The sequence below is a fragment of the Podarcis raffonei genome, chromosome 10 (assembly GCF_027172205.1).
Source record: "Podarcis raffonei isolate rPodRaf1 chromosome 10, rPodRaf1.pri, whole genome shotgun sequence".
NCBI classification, from domain to species: Eukaryota; Metazoa; Chordata; class Lepidosauria; order Squamata; family Lacertidae; genus Podarcis; species Podarcis raffonei.
This window is the reverse complement of record NC_070611.1, coordinates 17,196,848-17,223,081: the sequence shown is the minus strand read 5'-3', so window position 1 is coordinate 17,223,081 and position 26,234 is coordinate 17,196,848. Positions and strand designations below refer to the sequence as shown.

At 42.8% G+C, this 26,234-nt stretch overlaps 1 protein-coding gene across 4 annotated transcripts in view; it reads left to right on the top strand.

The window, feature by feature from the left end:
* The window catches only part of PLXNB2 (plexin B2), a 349,645-nt gene that overhangs the window by 307,205 nt on the left and 16,206 nt on the right, over positions 1-26,234 (top strand). For all 4 annotated transcript variants that reach the window (XM_053406823.1, XM_053406826.1, XM_053406825.1 and 1 more), the window contains 9 exons: positions 496-632; positions 2,020-2,120; positions 9,779-10,008; positions 11,461-11,642; positions 13,011-13,077; positions 14,532-14,678; positions 18,342-18,498; positions 19,272-19,372; positions 20,174-20,258. In XM_053406823.1, coding sequence (XP_053262798.1) covers positions 496-632; positions 2,020-2,120; positions 9,779-10,008; positions 11,461-11,642; positions 13,011-13,077; positions 14,532-14,678; positions 18,342-18,498; positions 19,272-19,372; positions 20,174-20,258 — 1,207 coding nt within the window. The remainder of the gene's footprint in view (positions 1-495; positions 633-2,019; positions 2,121-9,778; positions 10,009-11,460; positions 11,643-13,010; positions 13,078-14,531; positions 14,679-18,341; positions 18,499-19,271; positions 19,373-20,173; positions 20,259-26,234) is intronic.

Here is a 26,234-nt window from a genome sequence, read left to right as displayed (position 1 = left end):
TTTAATTTAGAAGCCACTTTGGGTGTCCCTTAAGCCTGAAAGGTGGGGTAGAAATTTCTAATTAAACCTGATGTTTTATGCTGGGCAATCCGTTCACTGTGGTTTGTGTTTGTGCTATCCTTACCCACTGGCCTCCCTTCATCCTCTCCCATTTTGATGATTTTGAATTGTTAGCATATAGTAAGGATTAATTAGTTAGGCTGCAAACCTCACCCCATTTACCTGGGGGTAAACACCCCATTGTATTCAGTAGAACTTACTTCTGAGTAGACATGGTTAGGATAAGCAAGTTAACTTGGCACTCATAATACTGTTTAAGGTTGGACTTTATCTATCCTACATTTGAATATATTATATTCTTTGGATATATCTGGGAACATAAGCTTAGTTGTTCTGGGGGACGGGGAACAAAGGGGCATAGATCTAAAACATCATAATGCATAATAAAATCATGCTGTCTGATTATTAACTTACAAAGTGCACTTATTTATCTAGGTGAAATTTGGCTTCAAAGAATGGATCCTAGGAAGAGTTGAGTATACCCAAGTGAGTGACATACCACTAGGCTTGATCTTGCCATTGGTATTAATTCCCATGGTGGCTATTATCATCATCTCAATCTTCTGCTACAGGTAAGATGTGGTTATCAGTCATCAGATAATATTGAAATGCCGGAGGCAAAAGCTGATGGTGAAGGGAAATGGGTCTGTAGAGAAATATGAAGAAAATTATTTGTGATGATTCCCAGTGTTCACACATGCGGTTCTGTGTGAAATAGAATATCACATTGCTTCAGGGCTTTTTTTTCAACCCTCACTGATGCTAATCATCCTATGTCTTGGAGCTGTACATATGTGCAATCAAAGAAATATTCTAAGCAGGATGTGGGGAAGATAGATGTGGTTAGCATTTCTTTCTGCCGGTTTTTGAAGGTTTCTAAATATTAAGATGATTGGTTTACTGCGCATTTTCTGTACATGTCATGATGGGAGGTGGGTATGTATTGTATATCTTTAGTCAAAGCAAAGGCAGATGAGACTTTCTAACATGGTATTGGAAACAGCAAAGGGTCATTATATCTGTCTTCAGAGAACAACTTCATGGAAGAAACTGGGGGACTTTGGAATGCAAAATACAGGTGTATTTTTGTAGGAAAGGATTAGGATGTTTAGGTTCCTACCACCTGTATTCAGGAAACTTTCCTGGGTGGGGGAAATCTATGCTGAACTTGCAGTCTGAGGTCTTTATAATGTATATTTTTGCAAGGAGAGGCATTGTTTCATATCTGAGTTATCTTACGAAAGACCAGAAAAATGAGTGGAGGTTATCAAATCTGTTTCGATTGCAGAAACCCAGAATATGAGTCACACAACTGAAAACTTCACAGGTTTTGTGTTTCTGTGCAGTGTCTGAACAAATTTGCACCCTACAGGATACTCCAAGTGTTTCTTGTTCACAACTAGTCCCCCATGCTCAAAATTGTGTGTTTCCCTTCTGAATGAATACGTGTTAGAAAAACATATTGGGGGGGGGGACCTAACTGTGTAGAGGGTAATCTGAGTGCTTGTTACAGCAATGAGATTTAAATTGAAACTTGCACATGACTAATGTTGAAAGGCTGCAACTAACCTGAGCATTAAGAACGGTATTGATAAAGCACGCAGCCATTAGTCCAGGTTCATAAACAACTGTGGAACAGGCCAGCAGCAATTATTACTCAACTTCATTCAACAGTTAATAGTTTTCTTTTGAATAAAATCCATTCTTTGAGGTAAATTTTTAAACAATCCTGGCTGCAGTAAAATCAATAAAGCCTTGTTAATTTTGTGCCAGCTTAAATTTCAGCCTATTGTTTTCTTTTCTTCTCCCCCACCCCTCTGCCTTCTCAGTTTTAAAAGATCAGGAGGAGAAAGACTGCGCTTCGGAAGATCCCTCTGGCCTTTTGCATGGCTGTGTTGTAAAATGATTTATTTTTACAGCCTGTAACTTTTCTGTACTCCCTGTTTCTATTCCTTATAGACGGCAAAGCGAACAAGCAGAACGAGAATACGAAAAAATTAAATCACAACTTGAAGGCTTGGAGGAAAGCGTCAGAGACCGGTGCAAAAAGGAATTTACAGGTATGACTTATACCTAATTTCTTGTGGGGCCTCCGGAGAAATCACAAGATGTGTCGAAATGCTGCCACTGTCTGCCTTAAATTGCCTTCTGAGGATATGCAGGAGGCGCAACCGTTCTAGATTACAGCGTGTTGACATGCGCATTGCATAGTCATGTGGCAATTAAATGCAAAGGCCGTCAAAAAGAGAATACATAAAAGGAACCGATGGGGTTTGTTTCTTAATGTAAAAGGAAAAGAAGTACCTGGAACCAAATTGGCAACGGGGAGAAATAGTCAGGCCTCTTTCGCTCTGAAGATGTTCCTACTATAACGCAGTTTGCGGCAGCAGTGTGGAGTGGGGTGGCAGGTGAAGGAGCAATAGGCTGAAACGGGGTAAAAGGTAAAGGGACCCCTGACCATTAGGTCCAGTCGTGACCGACTCTGGGGTTGTGGCGCTCATCTCGCTTTATTGGCCGAGGGAGCCGGCGTTCAGCTTCCGGGTCATGTGGCCAGCGAACCAGAACAGCGCACGGAAACGCCGTTTACCTTCCCGCCAGAGTGGTACCTATTTATCTGTTGTTGTTGTTTAGTCGTTTAGTCGTGTCCGACTCTTCGTGACCCCATGGACCAGAGCACGCCAGGCACCTCTGTCCTCCACTACCTCCCGCAGTTTGGTCAGACTCATGTTTGTGGCTTCGAGAACACTATCCAACCATCTCATCCTCTGTCGCCCCCTTCTCCTTGTGCCCTCCATCTTTCCCAGCATCAGTGTCTTCTCCAGGGAGTCTTCTCTTCTCATGAGGTGGCCAAAGTACTGGAGCCTCAGCTTCACGATCTGTCCTTCCAGTGAGCACTCAGGGCTGATTTCATTAAGAATGGATGCGTTTGATCTTCTTGCAGTCCATGGGACTCTCAAGAGTCTTCTCCAGCACCATAATTCAAAAGCATCAATTCTTCGGCGATCAGCCTTCTTTATGGTCCAGCTCTCACTTCCATACATCACTACTGGGAAAACCATGGCTTTAACTATACGGACCTTTGTTGGCAAGGTGACGTCTCTACTTCTCAAGATGCTGTCTAGGCCTGTCATTGCCCTTCTCCCAAGAAGCAGGCGTCTTTTAATTTCGTGGCTGCTGTCACCATCTGCAGTGATCATGGAGCCCAAGAAAGTAAAATCTCTCACTGCCTCCATTTCTTCCCCTTCTATTTGCCAGGAGGTGATGGGACCAGTGGCCATGCTCTTCGTTTTTTTGATGTTGAGCCTCAGACCATATTTTGCGCTCTCCTCTTTCACCCTCATTAAAAGGTTCTTTAATTCCTCCTCACTTTCTGCCATCAAGGTTGTGTCATCTGCATATCTGAGGTTGTTGATATTTCTTCCGGCAATCTTAATTCCAGCTTGGGATTCATCCAGCCCAGCCTTTCGCATGATGTATTCTGCATATAAATTAAATAAGCAGGGAGACAAAATACAGCCTTGTCGTACGCCTTTCCCAATTTTGAACCAATCAGTTGTTCCATATCCAGTTCTAACTGTAGCTTCTTGTCCCACATAGAGATTTCTCAGGAGACAGATGAGGTGATCAGGCACTCCCATTTCTTTAAGAACTTGCCATAGTTTGCTGTGGTCGACACAGTCAAAGGCTTTTGCATAGTCAATGAAGCAGAAGTAGATGTCTTTCTGGAACTCTCTAGCTTTCTCCATAATCCAGCGCATGTTTGCAATTTGGTCTCTGGTTCCTCTGCCTCTTCTAAATCCAGCTTCATGGATCACTGCCTTGCCGTGGCGAAGGGGCTTGAAGAACTCAGAGAAGCTATGAACTACGCCGAGCAGGGCACACAAGATGAACAGGTCATAGTGGAGAGTTTTGACCAAACGTGATCCACCTGGAGGAGGAACCGGCAAGCCACTCGAGTATCCTTGCCAAGAAAACTCCATGGACAAAGACAACCTATTTATCTACTTGCACTTTTACATGCTAGGTTGGCAGGAGCAGGGACCGAGCAACGGGAGCTCACCCCGTCACGGGGATTCGAACCGCGACCTTCTGATCAGCAAGTCCTAGGCTCTGTGGTTTAACCCACAGCGCCACCTGAAGATGTTCCTGCTATAACACAGTTTGCGGCAGCAGTGTGGAGTGGGGTGGCAGGTAAAGGAGCAATAGGCTGAAACGGGGTAAAAGGTAAAGGGACCCCTGACCATTAGGGCCAGTCGTGACCGACTCTGGGGTTGTGGCGCTCATCTCGCTTTATTGACCGAGGGAGCCGGCATTCAGCTTCCGGGTCATGTGGCCAGTGAACCAGAACAGCGCACGGAAACGCCGTTTACCTTCCCGCCAGAGTGGTACCTATTTATCTACTTGCACTTTTACATGCTTTCGAACTGCTAGGTTGGCAGGAGCAGGGACCGAGCAACGGGAGCTCACCCCGTCACGGGGATTCGAACCGCGACCTTCTGATCAGCAAGTCCTAGGCTCTGTGGTTTAACCCACAGCGCCACCTGAAGATGTTCCTGCTATAACACAGTTTGCGGCAGCAGTGTGGAGTGGGGTGGCAGGTGAAGGAGCAATAGGCTGAAATGGGGTACAAATGGCCACAACATTTTATTGGCTGCTGGTCACAGCGTTTGCCTAGGCATTAGACAGGGTTCCAGTCCTCAGGCAGTCTATAACTACTAAACTGGCACAACCACGCTAACACGCTAGAAAAACATGGTTGGGAGTAGTAGGCATTTTGGGCTCACCACTTTACAAACTGATACCATGGTCCCATCCTGTAATTTGGGGGTGCGGCAGATGTGCCAGCTGTCAAACTGGGATGTGGCCTTGAATTGTCACCCTTATACCAGTGAGGAGCAAGGGAGTCCATCTTTGCTTACTCCTGCGGGAGGCCTCCAATTGCCCTGAGCGTGAAGTTGTGCCAGAAATACGGACCAATGTAGTTAAGCCATAGACTTAACAAGATTGCTGCGAGGAAGGCAGAAATCCTGCATTGCTCAGATAAGGCACACAGATATGAGTAGAATGCCTTTCCAACCCCATCAACTGGTAGCCAACAGCAGCCTAGCTTTTTTACTTTGTTTTTTCCTCCTCCCTCCTACCACCCCTCCTTTGTATAACAACTTGTTGTTGTTTAGTTGTTTAGTCGTGTCCGACTCTTCGTGACCCCATGGACCAGAGCACGCCAGCCACTTCTGTCTTCCACTGCCTCCCGCAGTTTGGTCAAACTCATGCTGGTAGCTTCGAGAACACCGTCCAACCATCTCGTCCTCTGCCGTCCCCTTCTCCTTGTGCCCTCCATCTTTCCCAACATCAGGGTCTTTTCCAGGGAGTCTTCTCTTCTCATGAGGTAGCCAAACTATTGGAGCCTCAGCTTCAGGATCTGTCCTTCCAGTGAGCACTCAGGGCTGATTTCCTTCAGAATGGAGAGGTTTGCTCTTCTTGCAGTCCATGGGACTCTCAAGAGTCTCCTCCAGCACCATAATTCAAAAGCATAACAACTTACCAGATGTCAAACTATTGAGACATTTTGGTTAGTCCCAGTAAAGGTATTCCCCAACTCTGGATTTGGATCCTTATGGACTAGTACAGCTAACTCTGCTTTTGCATCTTCTGCCAGCTCCTGTCTAGTTTTTGCCCTATCCCTGCCCTAAAAATTGATCCTGTTTCTCTAGCTCTTTCCTTTTTCTTCAGTTCTGACTGTTTCACCAGACTGAGTTTGACTTGTAGCTTGGTGAGGACTTGCCAAAAAGTACCAGTGCTCACCGGTTATGTGACAGCCTGCTCTCTGACCATAGGGAATGTTTACAAAACAAAGAAATGGGGGTAGATGAAAAATATTGCTGAGACAACAAGTTGATTGACTCTTGAGTACTGGTCAGTCAAGAAACCAGAAGCCCTCTGTTCTGTGCCTTTGTAAGGTGACAAAGCGATTCATCCTCTCCTGTGTCAAAACTTAAAGGCACTTTGATCAACCTGATGTGTTGTCAGTGATAACGGATGAACTATTTAACCTCCTTCCTTCCTGCCAATAGCCTAGTTGTAGTTGCATATTGATCATTGCTCCTTCATGCACTGTTCTATCTGCCATTTATATTTTAAAATGATAAAAAGAGAAACTTCAGACTTAACTGGAATAACAGCTATGTCCCAACCCCAAATAAACGGACTAGCCTCTGATCTGTTCTCTCAGTTGCTATATTAGGGACAGATTTTTTTAACGCATTTCATGCCTTGGAATCTGATTGCTTTTCGCATCTGCTTCCCTTAACAAACATTTCTTACAGATGCAATTTGGCTCACATGCTACAGTTCTTAAAAGATAGAACCTTGGTTTAAAAAATCATAGCAGCTGCACAAAAATCCACTGTTCATTATTAGACCTTCATATTGAAAGAAAAAATGAGAGCTTTTCATTGCCCTCTCATTTCCGAGCATTATGCATTCCTGCCATATCTTCATATGAACACTTTTGGGTGAAACCATCTTTTTGTAATCTTACCAAACCCGTTAACATTGCTGTTCATGCTAAGATACCTTTAATCTTCTCTTTTTAACTTCTGCTCTAAAAATCCCATGAAACAGTTTACCTCGGTGTGCACAATATTCCTGTGTGTGCACAGTAACAAATTCATTGAATGCTGACCCACGAATTTCGATAAAATATGTTTTGTGGTTATAAATTGTCAGTGTTCTGTTTCTTTACATATCCTTGTACTTGATTCTCCGATATTCATGTAGCACGTAGTAATGTAGTTTGCAATAAAAACGAAATTGTAACAGCCCTAGAATGAATTTTCAGCCTGCTAGAAATTCCACAGTTTAAAATGATGCAATAGTTAAAAACAACACAGAACAGCCTGCAGGAATAGCTTTGTGAAAGTGTAGTGTTTTTATATCCAGGGAGGGGACCGGATGCATCCCTGTATCAAGGTCATTTCATACTATGTATGACAATAGGAAGGCCCCAAGACCAGTCCCTTGTTAAAATAAATTCACACGGACACAGAATATTTAGTTTAAGGTTACTGGCAAAATTTTAGGCCACAACTTTATTGAATTACAGAAATGTGAGTGGTATTGGCTTAGGCATTGGCATAGACTATATCGGACTCCTGCCCCCTTGGCAGGAAGTCTGTAAGGGTAAACCACCCCAAGAGGAAGCCACATCGGGGGAACCTGCCTGTAACTTTCCTCGGTGTTCCCAGAGGCCTGGCATGGCCCTAGCCCCTCAAGTGGACTTTGGACAGGAACCAGGCCCTGGATTCCTTTAACGGAATACCCTTGGTCAATGGAGGGGCAGGCGGTGGCTGACCTCACTTCCCCCACAAATCAATGAGTCAATGCCTAACCGCTAAACCTTACAAAGTTGTGACGATTGCTAGGAGGTAGGCGAAAACCAAGTGGCCCGTGCCAATTTGCCAAATGGAAAAATGCCTATCTGGCCCCTGTCCCAAGACAGGCAACCAACCAATGTCCAAAGCGAGGCCAGAGGACACCTAAATTACAGGGAGGGTGGGCGGGTGTTCGGCAGCGCAAAGCAGGTGCACAGCCCACGTCACGCTGTCGCTTTTAAACACCCCCCCCCAATCCCCCTGCTCAAAATGATTGGCCAATTGGCCTGGAGTGACTCCACCCACACCAGGGTGGGGGGAGGAACCAGGCTGAGTCCATGCCCACAACCAGGACCATTCTAAAGATGATCCCACTTACTGCCATCAACTCTGTAAAGTTGGGGGCCACATTTCCTTCTGGGCAACCTTCTGAGAGCCACATGGCAGTGATGGATGGGGCCAGAGGCAAAATGGATAGAGCAACAAATGTAAATGTTATCTTTGTACAGTGGGCTAGAGTCTACACATTCTCACAAACTCCTCTCTGCCCTCCATCCTGACACACAAGAGGCATCATCTGAGTGCAAGGACACATTCTAACCAAGCAACAACCCTTGGGGTGCAAAGCAACACCAGTGAGAGGTGAGGCCTCAGAAAATGTCCAAGAGGACATTGGGCCCCCAGGCCTGAGGTTCCCTGCATAGAATAGGATGCAGAACATGGCTTTTGTCCATAGTTCTAAGGACATAAGCTCCTTTAGATACACAGGGCCAAGACCATTTGGATCTTCAGTAGTCATCACGAGTGATTTGAACTGGGCTCAGAAGCAGTCGGTCTAAGTGAGTTGAGATATTAGTTATGTTCTTCCTGCGAATTTCCCCCATAAAGAGGCAATCTGTGGATTCTGCATTAGTTGCGGCTTCCAAACCAACTTCAAAGGTAAAGCTCCCTGTAGCAATCCCATTGGAGGTTGCTAAATTCCTCAGAGCCAAATCCCACAGTGCAGGCTTTCACTGAGGTGATCAGAAGCAACTCAACCAATTCATTTCCACTCATCCCAGTTTCCAGCATCCTGTCACAGTCTAGCTCGAGGTGGAAATAAGAGACAGGGTGATGCTCTACAGATAGTGGGAAGCTTGATTTTTAGTGGCTGGGGGTCACTGCTACAATGAGACATAATCATGGGGGACAAGACAGAAGATGGCTTCACATCCGCTGGAAGGGGTAGTGGGTGGTACTGAGCAAATTTCCCTTCTGAAAACAGTTCAGCTTTGCTGTCTACTGGGCTTCATTCCTCTCCCCCACTTTCCAAAATATGATTTGGGATGAGGAGGATGTGGTGCTCCTCTTGTGTCCAGAGGGGGAAGCATTTCCTTTAGGCCTTGAGGTTTAGGTTTGAGGTAACAGGGCAGGGACAGAGTGTGAAAAACTGGACTAGTTCCCATGCCTTGCTCTTATAGTAATTGTCTTCCTCCGAAATAAGCATACAAACTTGACAGGCCCTTTGGTGGTGGATGAATTATTATTATTATTATTATTATTATTATTATTATTATTATTATTATTGCTATTTATATGCCGCCCATCTGGCTGGGTGGCTTCCAACACAGATAGAAACATAATAAAACATCAGGCATTAAAAACTTCCTGAAACAGATCTGCCTTCATATGTCTTCTGAAAGTTGTGTGGTTCTTTACCCCCTTGACATCTGATGGGAGGACACCACTGCCAAGAAGGCCCTCTGCCTGGTTTCCTGTAGCTTCACTTCTCGCAGTGAGGGAACCACCAGAAGGCCCTCAGTGTCCGGCCTGAACATTGGGCCAGTGAGGTCTAATGGATATAGAGTTTAACATAGAAGTGAGACCTTGGTTCAAGGGCCTTACAACATGGCAGTCTCTTCGACTCAGTAGGTTTTGTATGGAAGGCTACAGCAATCCATATAATACTTTGAAATGTACATAGGATAAGTACCATACAGCATTCTTATGCTGTCCCAGTTAACAAGACCATTGGCTCCAGATAGTTTATATCTCAAACTAGAATGCAAAATGCATTTACTCTCCAGTAAATAAAGTAATTTTCTCACAACTGTGTTCTAAATTGAAACACCTGTCAAGATTATTTCTTCATGCAACTAATTCTGTTAAGCGAGCTTCCACTGGGAAAACAAGTTTTACTGTAAGGTGCAAATCTTGCTAAATGAGACCGAAATGGAAATGGAAGTAGAGTTGAAAGGGTGCTTCAGTTAAAAAATCAGGATATTGATGTTTCCCCCTTCAAAGTAGCAAAGGCTGAATCAATAGTTTCTTTTCCACTGAAATCTTTAAAATGTTGCCTCTTGTAGATTTGATGATAGAAATGGAAGATCAGACAAACGATGTTAATGAAGCAGGAATTCCTGTGCTGGACTACAAAACATATACAGACAGAGTCTTCTTCCTGCCATCCAAAGACGGAGAAAAAGATGTTATGATCACTGGGAGGCTGGATATTCCTGAAGCTCGACGGCAAACTGTAGAACAAGCACTGAATCAATTCTCCAATCTGCTCAATAGTAAATCATTTCTCATTAATGTAAGTAAAACGTGAAAGGTCCCTTTGTGTCCTTGAAATGCATTTTTGCCTGATATATATCTACAACAACAAAATTAGTCTGCATATTTTTGCCATGTATATTTTGCAAAAGGCTGTGTGAACAATGTAAATAATATCTCAAGTAGTTTGACACTGCTCCTGTCATTCCCTATATGATATTGAGCTGAAATATTATTAGCTCCTTCCATGAACTATTCATATCCAATTTGATCACTGCACTAGCCATTCGGTGTGACAATAAATAAAAGCAGTGTTTTAAAATGCCTAGATCTAAAAGTTATTTAAAAGAAAATTTCAATCTGAGAAAGAGTAAAAGGTTGTATATCTTATATAGATCATTTGTATCCTCTTTGAGACTTAACTGAGAAATGCTTTAGAAATCCCCATTTTTGCCTTTTTCCTTTAACAAATGGTGTCCCAAACATATGCACCAAATGGCAGTGTGATAGTTCATTGTTCAATGAAGTTTATCGTATTGCAAATGACAAACACAATGCTGAATGGCGTAGTTAAACAAAGGCATCACTTCATTTGGCAAAAAAATAAAATAAAATGCCAAGCTCTAGTTAGCACTGTTGTGGTATATTTTGCCCAAAGCCCTATTCCTACATTTACTCACATGTAAGTTACTTACTGAGACACTGGTGGTGCTGTGGTCTAAACCACTGAGCCTAGGGCTTGCTGATCAAAGGGTCAGCGGTTCGAATCCCCGCGACGGGGTGAGCTCCTGTTGTTCGGTCCCAGCTCCTGCCCACCTAGCAGTTCGAAAGCACATCAAGTGCAAGTAGATAAATAGTTACTCTGCTCTGGCGGGACGGTAAATGGCGTTTCCGTGCACTGCTCTGGTTCGCCAGAAGTGGCTTAGTCATGCTGGCCACATGACCCGGAAACTGTCTGCGAACAAACGCTGGCTTCCTTGGTCTATAGAGCAAGATGAACGCCGCAACCCCAGAGTCATCTGCGGCTGGACCTAACTGTCAGGGGTCCCTTTACCTTTACTTGTAGCAACAGGATCAGAGCCACACTTCTGACCCTAATTCTTTGCATCCCACTACTATGCCGCCTCAAATCTTCATTGGTTAAATCTGAGAGGGGAACCTTCACACAAGTGGAAAACCCGATGTGGTGGATTTCCTGCTCAGTGGAAGCCCCTCTGTGGAAGCAGCTGTTCATGCAAAGTGTTCCCTTTTCACACATCCATGTTCACCCTGCAAAGGTTGAGGGTGGTGCAGCAATGGGGACACTATGTTGACGGGGGCTATGGCCAGAAGTGTGTCCCTGTTTCTGTACATGAGGAAACATATAAATATGGACCCAGTGATTCGTCTTTTTGGAATTGGTTACAGGATGAATGAATGAATGAATGAATGAATGGAATGAAATTCAGTTGCTGAATCACATACCTGATGTTTTTCTGTTTTGTTTGTTTAGTTCATTCACACATTAGAAAACCAAAGAGAATTCTCTGCCCGTGCAAAAGTGTATTTTGCATCTCTCTTGACTGTGGCTTTGCACGGGAAACTAGAATACTATACGGACATCATGAGGACATTGTTTTTGGAGCTGATGGAGCAGTACGTTGTGGCCAAAAATCCCAAACTGATGCTCAGAAGGTAGGGAAGGTTTCTTCAGTTGCCCAGTTTCCATTCAAGTAAATGAAATAAAACTCCCATCATTTTTAACAGAGCACAACTTATTGTGTCTGTTGCCTCCCTTCTCAAATACATCTATTACTATTTGTGCATTGGGATTCTAAGAACTTTAGTACATGTTTGAGAATGTAAGAGTAGGGCTGGGGAGGTTTGGGTTCAAATCCCTACTCAGCTATGAAGCTGATTGGGTGATCTTGGGGCCAATCATTACATGTCTTTGCCTAATCTACCTTACTGTGCAATTCTGAGAATACAATGGGAAGAGAAGAACCATACACATTTTATCCTGCCTTGTAGTAACAGAGGATATAAAACATCCTTTCAGTGAGGAATGTGATGCATGTTCTCCTGTCATATGATAGAGAGACAACCAGAGTTGTGAGCTGTGGTTTCTCCAGCAGGAAAAGCATCCTCCTTCAGACGTTTCTCTCAGATACCTACGTTACAATGAAGACCCTAGAGATTCTTCTGTGGCATATTTGTTATAGCAGTTAATTTAGTACTGATTGAACAATATTCTTAGGGTACTTCCGTATCGCTACTGGTATCAAAATACTTCTTCTTCTTTGGCGATCACTTGTAGCCAAGTAAGATTGTCTTCCATAAACATGATTTTAACAATGAGTCCATAAGTGACTGTGGAGGCCAATTCTGGACCCACACGTTCTTCCACAGTGAGGACATTGGTTCCCAGGTGGGAGTTGATCACAGTGTGGATTTGCCAAGCATGCCTTCCTCTTAGCACATTTCTCCCTTTCACCCTGAGTTCGAGCGTCTTCAAAGCCCATGACACATTTGGTAAAGGCTGTTCTCCAACTGGAGCGCTCACAGGCCAGTGTTTCCCAATTGTCACTGTCTATACTACATTTTTTTAGATTTGCCTTGAGACAATCTTTAAATCTCTTTTGTTGACCACCAGCATTATGCTTTCTATTTTTAAGTTCAGAATAGAGTAGTTGCTTTGGAAGACGATAATCAGGCATCCGCACAACACCATCTATTTTCAACCTTATATTAGAAAGTAGAACTGCGCATTGAGGAGTTCATGTCTTAATCTACAGATTTTGCGATGCGCCAGGAAGACACCTACAAATTAACACTTAAATGGCTAAGGGGGGAAAGAATACAACATTCTAAGTACTATACCATGTTTGCTCACAAAGTAAGTGGGAATGCGCATTACAAAACATATCTGTAATGAATCTACATGAGATTGTATGTGCTGGGTAAGAAATATAGGAAAGATTCTGGATTTTAGCTCTTGACAAATGCATGAATTCAGGCTGCACTAGCCATGTAGTTCAACATTTATTTGTTCATTTGTTTCAGATCAGAAACTGTGGTGGAGAGGATGCTTTCTAATTGGATGTCAATATGTTTATATCAGTACCTCAAGGTAAAGTCTGAAATGCGTGCACACTTTACACTTGCATAATAACCAAACCACAGTTTGGTGTTACAAATAAGCCTCAGACTCATGTACTTCCACCTCCCTTGTGGGCAAGGATGAGTTCCATCAAACCATAGTTTGGTCTGCAACCCTTGTTTTCAGGCATCATCATCATCAAATCTTTATTGCGGTCATAGACCAGCATAAGTAGGGTGGGGTACAATCATTTAGAACAGGCATAGTCAAACTCGGCCCTCCAGATGTTTTTGGGACTACAAATCCCATCATCGCTAGCTAACAGGACCAGTGGTCAGGGATGATGGGAGTTGTAGTCCCAAAACATCTGGAGGGCCGAGTTTGCCTATGCCTGATTTAGAATCTGTAAAACATTTTGGAAATCTGAAAAGTATTAAAACATAAGATATATCGAAAGGACTATAAGAATATAAAAGAAACTAAAAGAATCTAAAAGAAGGGTTAGAAGCATTAAACGGATGTGGGAAAGCATAAAAGGTTAGTATATAAAAGACTATATCAATTTAGAGAGCACTCTGATGTGAGTGTTCATTAAATCTAGTTTGTTGCACAGGTCATCAGTTGTTTTCAGGCAAGTGCAAACCATAGTTTATTTATTTAGATAAAACTGAAAACTATACAGTGGTATCTCTGGTTACGTACTTAATTCGTTCCCGAGGTCCGTTCTTAACCTGAAACTGTTCTTAACCTGAAGCACCACTTCAGCTAATGGGGCCTCCCGCTGCTACCACGCCACTGCAGCACAATTTCTGTTCTCATGCTGAAGCAAAGTTCTTAACCCAAGGTACTATTTCTGGGTTAGCGGAGTCTGTAACCTGAAGCATATGTAACCTGAAGCGTATGTAACCCGAGGTACCACTGTAGCTTCCAGGTGAGCATATGTGAACTTCAAGTCAGGAAGTGGCAGGCTACCAAACCCCGTCCACAACATCCCACTACATTACAAGTCCACTTCCAGCCTTCCTGCAGTATAAAGATCTAAAGGACAAACCAAAGTCCATTTAGGGGAACAGGCTTACAAGCCTCCCTATGATCCAAAACCCAGATAATGCAAAGTTCCCAATTGTGGGGAGGCTTCTAAGTGCATTCAGATTAATGTGCCTTCAGACCATCGTACTCAACCCGTGAAGGTCAGAAGCAGCCAGGGCATGCATAAATTTAAGTTGAGTTGCATGCCTGATCTGCCAGCTCCTCACTTTCAGCCCACATGCCTCCAACTGCATGAATATGGCTTATTTGCAGCAAATGGAATATTTGCAGCAAAATGGGATCAGAAGTTGCTAATCCCCGTCTGCAAGAGGAAGGACGGAAGGTTTGTTCTCATAATGTCAGGTTAGGGTTCTGTGTTTGCTCAGACACTGCCACTGTTTATCTGTCAAAACATAGCTAATATTGACATTGTCTTCCCTCACCAATTTTTACAGGACAACGCAGGAGAACCTCTTTATAAGTTGTTCAAGGCTATCAAACATCAAGTGGAAAAGGGCCCTGTGGATGCTGTGCAAATGAAGGCCAAATACACACTGAATGACACCGGTTTGCTGGGAGACGATGTAGAGTATTCACAACTGGTGTGTAACATTTATAGACATTTCTTTCAGGAAACTGGTAAAATAGAATCCTTCTGAAATGCATCATTCCCTATTACCCAGCTGGTGTGGGTTTTTTTTGGGGGGTGTTGCTTTTGTTTTGTTTTTGTAAAATATAGATAATGGAGAAGTGCCATAGGGCCAAAAAATAACGATAAAGCAATTAATTTTGTTGCCCTGACTTGAACACAATAATTTGACATGAAGCCTTTGGTATTTTAGTGGATTAACCCAAAGAGGAAAAGGTAATGGCATTTTCAAATGTGAAGTCTCTCTTCCAAAAGAATAAACACAAATTAACAACTCAGAAGACATAGACAGTTTTTTTAAAAAGGGGGCTAGATAAATGAGACATAGTAGGTCCCTCAATGGCTGTTAGCCGTAATGGCCCGATTGAATTGAATCTCCATGTTCAGATACAATATGCCACTGGGTAGAACAAAAGGGTTGATGCCTTCATTTCGGAGCTGTGAAGTACCGATCACAGACGGACCCGTTGATCTGATCCAGGAGAGTTGTGTTTAAGCTGTTCCTTAATCTGCTGTGAATTTTATAATGTCCTAGCTTTGCGGTCTCGCTTCGCCCATTATAAATTGCATTCCTGCCCAGACTCTTCTAACCCACATTCCGTCATTCCGTCAGTAGCCAGCATGTTCTGCTCAAGTCCTTTGCTGCCTTCCCCTCTGCTGTCCATTGAGCAGAAGGCCCACTTGGCCAGATGGCACGGCGGGAGTTGTGCTGTTCATACTGGCATGGTTAGGTTTGTACGCGACCCGCCATTTGGGAGGAATCTGAGAGCCAAGGGATGCGGTGGCGCTGTGGGTTAAACCACAGAGCCTAGGACTTGCCGATCAGAAGGTTGGCGGTTCGAATCCCCGCAACGGGGTGAGCTCCCATTGCTCGGTCCCTGCTCTTGACAACCTAGCAGTTCAAAAGCACGTCAAAGTGCAAGTAGATAAATAGGTATCGCTCTGGCGAGAAGGTAAACGGCGTTTCCATGCCCTGCTCTGGTTCGCCAGAAGCGGCTTAGTCATGCTGGCCACATGACCCGGAAGCTGTAGGCCAGCTCCCTCGGCCAGTAAAGCGAGATGAGCGCCGCAACCCCAGAGTCGGTCACGACTGAACCTAATGGTCAGGGGTCCCTTACTTGAGAGCCAAGTATCTCTGCATCAAATCTGCAGGTTTGTTTGTTTGTTGGTTGCAATGGGGAATTTCCTCTGGATTCAAGTATTCGCTTCAGAGGAGGGATTAAAATTCCTTAGGCCCGAAGCAGGGGAGGAAAGGGTTAAATTTCCCCCCACCATGCCTGATTTAGCTGAGATCCCTGCACTGCAGAGGGTTGGATTGGATGACCCTTGGGGTCCCAATTCTGTGTTTCTGTACAAAGGCACATGCTACATCTCATTCGGCTCTGACTTGCTTATGAAAGATTTAAAAACGTAGTGGATACGAACAGACCATGGGACTGGACTTTGCAGAAGTGTGCTGTCATATTCTTCATCTAGAAAAATCACACTGCTGGGGAAATTCTCCCAAGTTTATTGTCATTACTAGAAACGATTTCATTTTGTTTGACAGCGAGTTGTGCAATGGCACAACTGTGGCATCAGAAGAAACTTAATAAAAAACACTTACAAAGTGCTGTTTGAAAGCACATTTAATATATTTTTCAGGAAAGAGAATGTTGGGGGGAGTATGGGAAGAGCAAGGAGTTTGTAAGACTTTTAGACATAGTATATAACTTTTCAAATCTTGACAGTTCAAATCAAGGGGAAAGGGAAGAGATATATTTTAATAAAAGAAAAATAAAACAGTATGGGAAAACAGTCAGCACTGCTGTTTTGAGCAAAACTCACCCCATGCCTCAGTCTTTTTATGCTGTTATAAATATATGGCATGTGTTAATATATATATGGAGCCCTGAACATCTTGGGTCCAGAATGCCTTAAGGACTCCCCTGAGCCCTTATATCCCAGCTTGATTGCTGAGAACATCCAGAAAGAACTCTGTTAGTTGTCCACCATGTTTCAGAAGCCCAGCCGACCTCAACTAGAAGTTGGGCGTTTAATGTCACCATCCTGTGCCATGGAATACTTTTCTAACCAAGATTTAGTAGGAAAACCCACGAATGACTTCCAGGCGTCACTTGAAGCTGTTTACATTTTCTTGATTAGACATGTTAATGATTATTTGGATTATTTGGGATTTTTAAACAGTATTTTATTGAATATATTGTATAACCCCTTGATATTTTTCATGATTTGGTAGTATATAATTACTACTATAAATGAATAAAAATAAAGAGGCTGGGTTTCTTTGTTTTACTATTTGATTGGTTACTAATATTCGTGGGTTGGCCCAAATGTCTAACTCCAAAAGTTTACTTGGGGACCCATCAAGGCCCTCTTGGGGTCTCTCTCTCGCTCTCTCCTTCCCTCTCTTTTATTTTTAAATGACCCACTCTAGTCCCTAAGTCTTATCTTCTACCACCCCAGTTCTGTTCTGCTGGTGCTGAATAACCATTCAGCATTGTGTCTATGGGCGGGAGACAGAAAATAAATATATTGCCACATCTATTTTCTTGGTTATTAGAATTGTGTGCTTTCCCAGTCCTTTCAGTCTGAAAACCAGAGGACCCTAATAGCAGGAAAAGTAATTGCTAGCAAAGTTAATTACCAACATTAATCTGCCATACCATTTAATCAGGTATGTATAAATGCTCCCTTTCTTGCCAATATGATAAGTGGCAGTCTTGTGGACCCAAGGTCAGTATTTGGGGACATTCCCTATGCTAGTTCAGCGCAGCCAGAACCCTTAAATACTGTATAGGGATAGGGAAATATAGGAAATACAGCTTGGTTAATCCAAAGCTGCAATTTGGAATGAAACTCATACTGATATATATGCAAGCAGAAAAGGGTTGATCAAGATAGCTTTCTAATGTCATATGATTCCAGTTTTCTTGCCCGCCCCTCACCATGAGGTATCAGGGCAGGTTATAGCACCTAAAAACACAATACAATTATAGCTGCAGTAAGATTTTAAAAAATAATAATCCAATATATGACTCTGTAGACTAAATGTGCCACCTGTAATTACAGGCTTAAATACCTATTATTTAAAATTGATAGATGCTACATGCTTGAAGATTCTGTAGTCCTATAAGAACAGGAATGTCTCTGGAACCAGAAAAAAATATTTCCAACAACTTCACTATCCCGACAAGCACTTTCTCTTTTGTTTTGAAACTGCAATAAATTTTTAAAATGTGGATTTCTTCTGTTTAAGAAATTCATTATTTAAGCAGCCACAGATGGCAAATAGTTTTAATAACTTGTATCTGTTTGAAACCTGTTTTTAAGAAGTCCCCAAGATCCAGTACCAGTGGTATAGAAATACACTGTATTTAAGAACATCCATTGAAGGCTCTTTTCTGTATACTCGGAATAGGGAAAATGGTGTGGAGACTGAAATGGCTCATTGACTTTTTTTTTCTCTCACCTTGTCTATTTTTTTATGGAGATGAGGGCATACAAGGTTTTGTACAGGTGTCTAACTTTTTGATCTTTTGGAATTAATAAGTACAAGCATTGATTTTTTATCCCTTGTCTAATTTGTATAACCATGTTATTTCCTACCCTTCAGACTGTGAATGTGATTGTACAAGATGAAGGCACAGAATCCGTACCTGTAAAAGTGCTCAACTGTGATACTATTTCTCAAGTGAAAGAAAAGATCATTGACCAAGTCTATCGAAATCTGCCTCATTCGCACTGGCCAAAGCCTGATAATGTCGTTCTTGGTATGTTTCGGTTCTTCTTCTTTTATTAATGCCATTTAATAAATACATTGGTGTCAAAGGGGGATACTAACAGGAAGGACCTAGATTTAGCAAGCTCTTGTACTCTTGTTCTTTTATATTTGTGTTAATAAATTATTTTAAATATTGACCTATATGGAAAACCTTTGGTTTAGAATATTTAGGACCTATTCACAAAGAAGTAATCCAACGTAATAGTCTATAATTCGGCTTAGTTGTCAACGGAACAAAGACCTGTTAACAGGTTTGTTTCTTTGTTTCATACAAATTATATACTGCTTGTTTGTAAAACAACAACAATACTCAAAGCAGTTAAGTGATCAAAAGTAAGCTTACTCATCATGACTAACAAACAGAAATGCCTTAAAGGAACTTAGTCTCAGTAATTCTGTACATGTATTCTGAAAAGCTGGACCCTTAAATAAACTGTTCGCTTTTCTACTTGCATTATGAGTCACTGTTGAAGATTTTGACTATTTTTACAGCACTGTTTTTTTTGGGAGATGTGTTTTGGGGTAAATCACTGCATGCAAACTAGTTTCGCATTTTTCATATTTTGTTCAGGAGACAAAGACGATTTGTTTTTCTTTTAAAGCAGGGCTAATTTGGGGGTAGGGTAGAGAGCAGATATTGGGAACCTTTGCAATGCTTCAGCGGTTTACTAAATGGAAAACTCATTTCGGATGTGAATTATGTTTAGTTGCACACCGATACAATATACAATGTGTTGTTGTTTTCTCGTAATTGCTCCTCAGAGTGGCGTCCAGGCTCTACTGCACAGATACTCTCCGACTTGGATTTAACGTCCCAAAGAGACGGCAGGTGGAAACGCATCAATACCCTGATGCACTATAATGTAAGGAAGTTGTTAGTATCTGTTGATTGCTTTTTGGTAACACGCAGCTTTTCTTTTTTTAAAAAAAAAAACTGGCTGAGACAACGTGTACTCCTTCTCCTATCAAATCTATGAGTAGATCTTTTCTGTTGCCTTTGTAAAGGCCAGACTATAAATCCTAAAAGGTTCCAAAAATACGTTAGCATTTGCTGCAACTGGGCGATTATGGAGTGCCTCATCAGTTAGGAGGACAAGATGCAGCCTCTTTTGAAACCAAGGCATATTCTTTGCTCGGGATAAAAGTCAGCTTTGTATATTGCCAGTACTCAAGACTGACTGTCAATTATGCCCAAGGCAAGATGCGCTTCCCGTAACACTTTCATACTTCACAAATGCAATGCATCTTCTCTGCTCTTTAGTGAGTTTCAGTTTCCCGTAGTTCAGAGAATCTGAAAGACTGAATTTTGAGTAGCGCGATGGATTTTTCTTATTATTTAAAAAAATAGTCACTAGATTATAACACATCATCTTTCTCTGACATCATCTTTCCCATGGGCACAGCTTCATGTACACAAATGAATTATGAAATGAAGGAATAAATCTTTTTGTCTGAAAGTGCTCCATTTGGACATCTTAACGAACAATTTGAAATGATGTAAGGAAAGGAATGGGTTTGTGTGAATTGATTCCACACACACACACACACACACACACACACACACACACATTGTATGCACTGCTTGAATAGGAAGTAGATGTTTTGCAGAAGTAAGATTTACTTTGGATGTTCTTAGCAATTCCCTCCTGTGTATTTTGTTAAAGGTACGGGATGGTGCTACTCTCATCTTGTCAAAAATGGGGGTCTCCCAGCAGCCAGAGGATCATCAGCAAGACATGCCAGAGGAAAGTGAGTATGATCTGTTGCTTCTCTTAAAGCTCCAGAAGAGCACTCAACATATTACCAGTGGGTAATGCTAATGTTGCCGTGTTCTGATTTGGCCCTCGTGGCTAAAGCTGTATTTTGCTAAAGCTGTATTTTGCAGGAGCAGAGTGGTTTCATGATTCCAATAGTACCTTGTTAAGAGATCATTCTACTACTTAACATAAGTTCTAAGGATATTGATTTTTTTTAGTTAGTTAAATTTTCTCTTTCCACCAGTTATGCCCATTTTTTACCACGTGCTTCCTAAACACGTCGGCTGCAGCATTCAGATATTTGCATGCTGTTAAATGGTCCTGCCTTTGTGGCGTTTTTTTAAACATTTGCCAGAAATAGTACCTCAGGTTAAGAACTTTGCTTCAGGATGAGAACAGAAATTGCACAGCGGCAGCGCTGTGGCAGTGGGAGGCCCCATTAGCTAAAGTGGTACCTCAAGTTAAGAACAATTTCAGGTTAAGAATGGACCTCCAGAACGAATTAAGTTCTTAACCCGAGGTACCACTGTATTACTATTTCATATCACATTCTTCAAGGGATATTCCAGTGGATATTCATTCATGGAACTAATTAGAGTCTTTCCAGTTTAGCATCATCCGTGCTCAGCATCAGATGCTTCTAGCATTCATTAGGTCCATGATAGAATGGGCTAGAAATTTGTGTCCATGTACAGGCACTCTATTTTTGCCCATTTGGTTTTTGAAGCTATTAAAATATCACTGAAATATTCAGCGTTATGAAGACTTGGGCTGTGTCAACTCCTGGGGACTGCAATGTGTCTTATACTAAGCTCTGTGTTGATGGACATTATAAGCACACCCACACTAGTGAAGGTTGTGCTAACCTAGGCTGAGGGGCAGGAAGTAGGTGTAGCTTTTAACTACATGCATTCCCCAAGGGCACTACTTTTATTACTTCCTATGAAAGTAATAAAAGGGACGCGGGTGGCGCTGTGGGTTAAACCAGAGAGCCTAGGACTTGCCGATCAGAAGGTCGGCGGTTCGAATCCCCGCGACGGGGTGAGCTCCCATTGCTCGGTCCCAGCTCCTGCCAACCTAGCAGTTCAAAAGCACATCAAAGTGCAAGTAGATAAATAGGTACCGCTCTGGCAGAAAGGTACACGGCGTTTCCGTGCGCTGCTCTGGTTCGCCAGAAGCGGCTTAGTCATGCTGGCCACATGACCCAGAAGCTGTATGCCAGCTCCCTCGGCCAATAAAGCGAGATGAGTGCCGTAACCCTAGAGTTGTCCACGACTGGACCTAATGGTCAGGGGTCCCTTTACCTATGAAAGTAAAGGAAATACATTTATGTGGAACTGGAGTCAAGGCATCTCCTTAGATTCAATGCCCACATAACGATAGGGCCGGTCCTGATTTGGGCTGTAATAAGTCATGCTTTTGACACATGCATCATTCTTTAGACGAGAGACTACATGATTCCTCTGGTGGTATGGAATTTAAATGCACAACCTGTGCAGAAATAGGCAGTGTGTTTTGTGATGCATCCCAGTAGGTTCCTTGTCCTGGTGTCTGTCAATGGGAAGCAGGCTGAGTTTTAAGCCTGTTGGTCAGATAAATCTGCATTTTCAACATCTATGGGGGGTTTTCTGTGTGGGCAAAGCCTGGAATATTAGCATTCATTCCTTATTTGGGACCCAATATGATGAGGCTTTTTGTCCTCTGGCTCGTACCATGACAGGGAAGAAGTTTTTTTTTTTATATATAAAATTTTTTATTGGTTTTTCAACATATAATACAAAAACAATACAAACAACAAACACTAACAAACAAACATATAAACATGTATAATTTCATAAATTTTTTCATGTACCCAATTTCAACGACTTCCCCATGCCTCCCTTTTCTGCATCCCTGTTTTAAGTTTTTTCAGCAACCCCTGGTCTAAATTACCTATTTAATTCCTTTCTTTGACCCTTTTCTATCCTCTTATCCAATCATTTATCGCTGCAAATCTGCTATGCTTTAACCATGACATTTTAACACTCAATAATTTTACAAGAATTTTTAAGATAAAGTTTAAATTTCTTCCAATCTTCCTCCACCGTCTCTTTCCCTTGGTCACGGATTCTGCTCGTCATCTCTGCCAGTCCCATATAGTCAATCACCTTCGTCTGCCACTCTTCCAGTGTGGGTAGTTCTTGTGTCTTCCAATACTTTGCTATTAACACTCTTGCTGCTGTTGTAGCATACATAAAAAACGTCCTATCTTTCTTTGACACCAATTGGCCTACTATGCCCAGGAGAAAAGCCTCTGGTTTTTTGTAAAAGGTACACTTAAGCACCTTCTTAATTTCATTATATATCATTTCCCAGAAGGCCTTAATCCTTGGGCACGTCCACCAAAGGTGATAAAAAGTACCTTCAGTTTCATTACATTTCCAACATTTGTTATTGGGCAAATGGTAAATTTTTGCAAGCTTGACTGGGGTCATGTACCACCTATAAATCATTTTCATAATATTCTCTCTTAAGGCATTACATGCCGTGAACTTTATACCGGTGGTCCATAACTGTTCCCAGTCAGCAAACATAATGTCATGACCAATGTCCTGTGCCCATTTAATCATAGCTGATTTAACCGTTTCATCCTGTGTATTCCATTTCAGCAGCAAATTGTACATTCTTGACAAATTCTTAGTATTGGGTTCTAACAATTCTGTTTCTAACTTTGATTTCTCCACCTGGAAGCCGATTTTCCTGTCCTGTTTAAAAACTTCATTTATCTGATAATAATGCAGCCAGTCTCTTACTTTGGATTTCAATTTCTCATAGCTCTGTAATTTCACATTTCCACCTTCTTGTTCTACAATTTCCCAATATTTTGGCCATTTAGATTCCATATTAAGTTTTTTAACTTCCTTAGCCTCCATTGGTGGACAGGGAAGAAGTTGGATACAGGGCACTCTCACTAAAGGTTCTTTGGAAATGGTGTGTCAATAGCATTTCAGTTCTTTGAGGAAAGCAGTTGCCTGGTTGTTTTTTTATGTGTTACTGCTTTCTAAATGTGGTTGCTTAAATGCAAATTGATGATAAAAGCTTTCAAGAATTTGTCAATCAATTTTTAAAAGTTTCTATTCTTTGTGGGTTACATAAATAAATTGAAAATGAAAAAAGTAGGTTTCTCGGGTTTGTGTATAGATGCACAGATGAAAATATATCTTGAAACCAAGAGGCTGTTTGAACCAGGATCTACTTAGCGATAGACTAAAAGCAGGAAATTCTGATAACATGTATGCTGAGAGCTGTATCAGGTAGCAAAAAATGATCTATTGAGTTTCAAAGATGAAGGCTTCCAACCACTCAGTGCCCTTTTTTTCCACAGGAAATAGCTTTCAGGGGAATTCTGGAAAGGTAATATTTCATTCCTAGCTAATGTTTCTTTTCATTAGTGCTTAGGTCTCTTAGAATTATCCAATGCCAGCTTGTTTATTTGGAAAGCTATAAAATGTTAGAAAGCCAGTGAAGAGCTAGAGCTTGAACCGACAATGATTTGTGGAGTTCTTTGTTGCGTAAAAAGAGAAGAAATGTTCCCCCACCCCAGAAAAAGAAGCAACATGCTGTTATGAGGCCTGAATACAGAGCCCACCTCTGCCAATTTTACCCCCCCCCCCCCAAAAAAAAATGACTTGAAAAGGACTTTTGTATGCTTAGGTTTGGCTGTTTTTATTGAAGTCATTTCATATGAACCTAGACTTTTTAAAGTTGGTTTCCACTAATAATATACAAAGAGAATGGGTTTACATCTCTTTCCAAAAAATGTGGAACGATGTCCAAATCCTTTAGAAATAGTTCTTTCTTTCTTTCTTTCTTTCTTTCTTTCTTTCTTTCTTTCTTTCTTTTTCTAGACAGTGATGTGTTAGTTGATTATAAAGTCTAGAGAATTAAGTGCAGTAAAATTTCGCATTGCCAAATGACATGATGGAATGAATGGGAGTTTCACAAATGTGCAACTCCCGTGGCATTCCTGTTCTTTTCAGTGGGACTTGGAAAGAAATTAGTTTGATTTATCCCATTTTTTTATTTTATTTTTCCATCTCAGTTCACAAATAAAGATTGGTTAGTCTGGACTTTCATCGAATTCCTTCTCCTGCCAATGTTCTTTATTACATTGGCAGTAATAAGCAAGTAGTTTGTGTAGCGCTTTAGGGTGCTCAGAATGTACATTATGTTGGTAGCCTATATCTTTGTAAGGAAGATTGGTATTATCACCATGTTGTGTACTGTGATTCTGAGAGAAAGCAGCTTTTCTAATGCCGTCTGATAGGAGATTTGAAGAGGAAACTTAGCTGGCATCTCCATCACACCAGCTCCCCGTAATCCAGTAGCAGTCAGTGAGGTGGCCCAGATGGGTCATTGGCTTTTACCGTTGGAGTATAGTGGGTACAGGGCCGTGTGGGACACCCGGGCACTGGGCTCTGAGGGGCACCAGGCCAAGACTCCAGGGCCTGAGAGTTGAGTCTGGGGAAGAGCCACTGGTGGAGGAAGAGGAGTGTGGGAGGAGTGCACTGCCCCCGGCAGTGTGATCCCAGTGGGGTACCATCGCGGTTGCCCCCTGCCTGCGCTGGGCACCACGGCCCCAGGACGCGTGCCACGGCCCTACGTGATGAGTCAGTGTCATGAGAGTGGGGAGCTGTCTCGTTGGTCTCTAGCCAACTCGTATAAAGAGGTACAGTTGACTTAAGGGGACCATTTGGATCCCTTCCAGTCGGGATTCAGGCCTCATCATGGGACTGAAACTGCCTTGGTCGCACTGGTTGATGATCTCCGGCGGGCTAGGGACAAAGGTGAGAGCTGTTTCCTAGTTCTGCTGGATCTCTCAGCGGCGTTTGATACCATCAACCATAACATCCTTCTGGACCGTCTTGAGGGGCTGGGAGCTGGGGGCACTGTCATACAGTGGTTCCGCTCCTTCCTCCTGGGCCGTGTTCAGAAAGTGGTGGGGGGGATGAGTGTTCAGACCCCTGGGCTCTCACTTGTGGGGTGCCTCAGGGTTCTGTCCTCTCCCCCATGCTTTTCAACATTTACATGCAGCCGCTGGGAGAGATCATCAGGAGGTTTGGGCTGGGTGTTCATCAGTATGCGGATGATACCCAGCTCTACCTCTCTTTTAAATCAGAACCAGTGAGGGCGGTGAAGGTCCTGTGTGAGTGTCTGGAGGCGGTTGGAGGATGGATGGCGGCTAACAGATTGAGGTTGAATCCTGACAAGACAGAAGTACTGTTTTTGGGGGACAGGAGGCGGGCAGGTGTGGAGGATTCCCTGGTCCTGAATGGGGTAACTGTGCCCCTGAAGGACCAGGTGCGCAGCCTGGGAGTCATTTTGGACTCACAGCTGTCCATGGAGGCACAGGTCAAATCTGTGTCCAGGGCAGCTGTTTACCAGCTCCATCTGGTACGTAGGCTGAGACCCTATCTGCCTGCGGACTGTCTCGCCAGAGTGGTGCATGCTCTGGTTATCTCCCGCTTGGATTACTGCAATGCGCTCTACGTGGGGCTACCTTTGAAGGTGACTCGGAAACTACAACTAATCCAGAATGCAGCAGCTAGACTGGTGACTGGGGGCGGCCGCCGAGACCATATAACACCGGTCTTGAAAGACCTACATTGGCTCCCAGTACGTTTCCGAGCACAATTCAAAGTGTTGGTGCTGACCTTTAAAGCCCTAAACGGCCTCGGTCCAGTATACCTGAAGGAGCGTCTCCACCCCCATCATTCTGCCCGGACGCTGAGGTCCAGCGCCGAGGGCCTTCTGGCGGTTCCCTCATTGCGAGAAGCAAAGCTACAGGGAACCAGGCAGAGGGCCTTCTCGGTAGTGGCGCCCGCCCTGTGGAACGCCCTTCCAGCAGATGTCAAAGAGATAAACAACTACCTGACATTCAGAAGACATCTTAAGGCAGCCCTGTTCAGGGAAGTTTTTAACGTGTGAT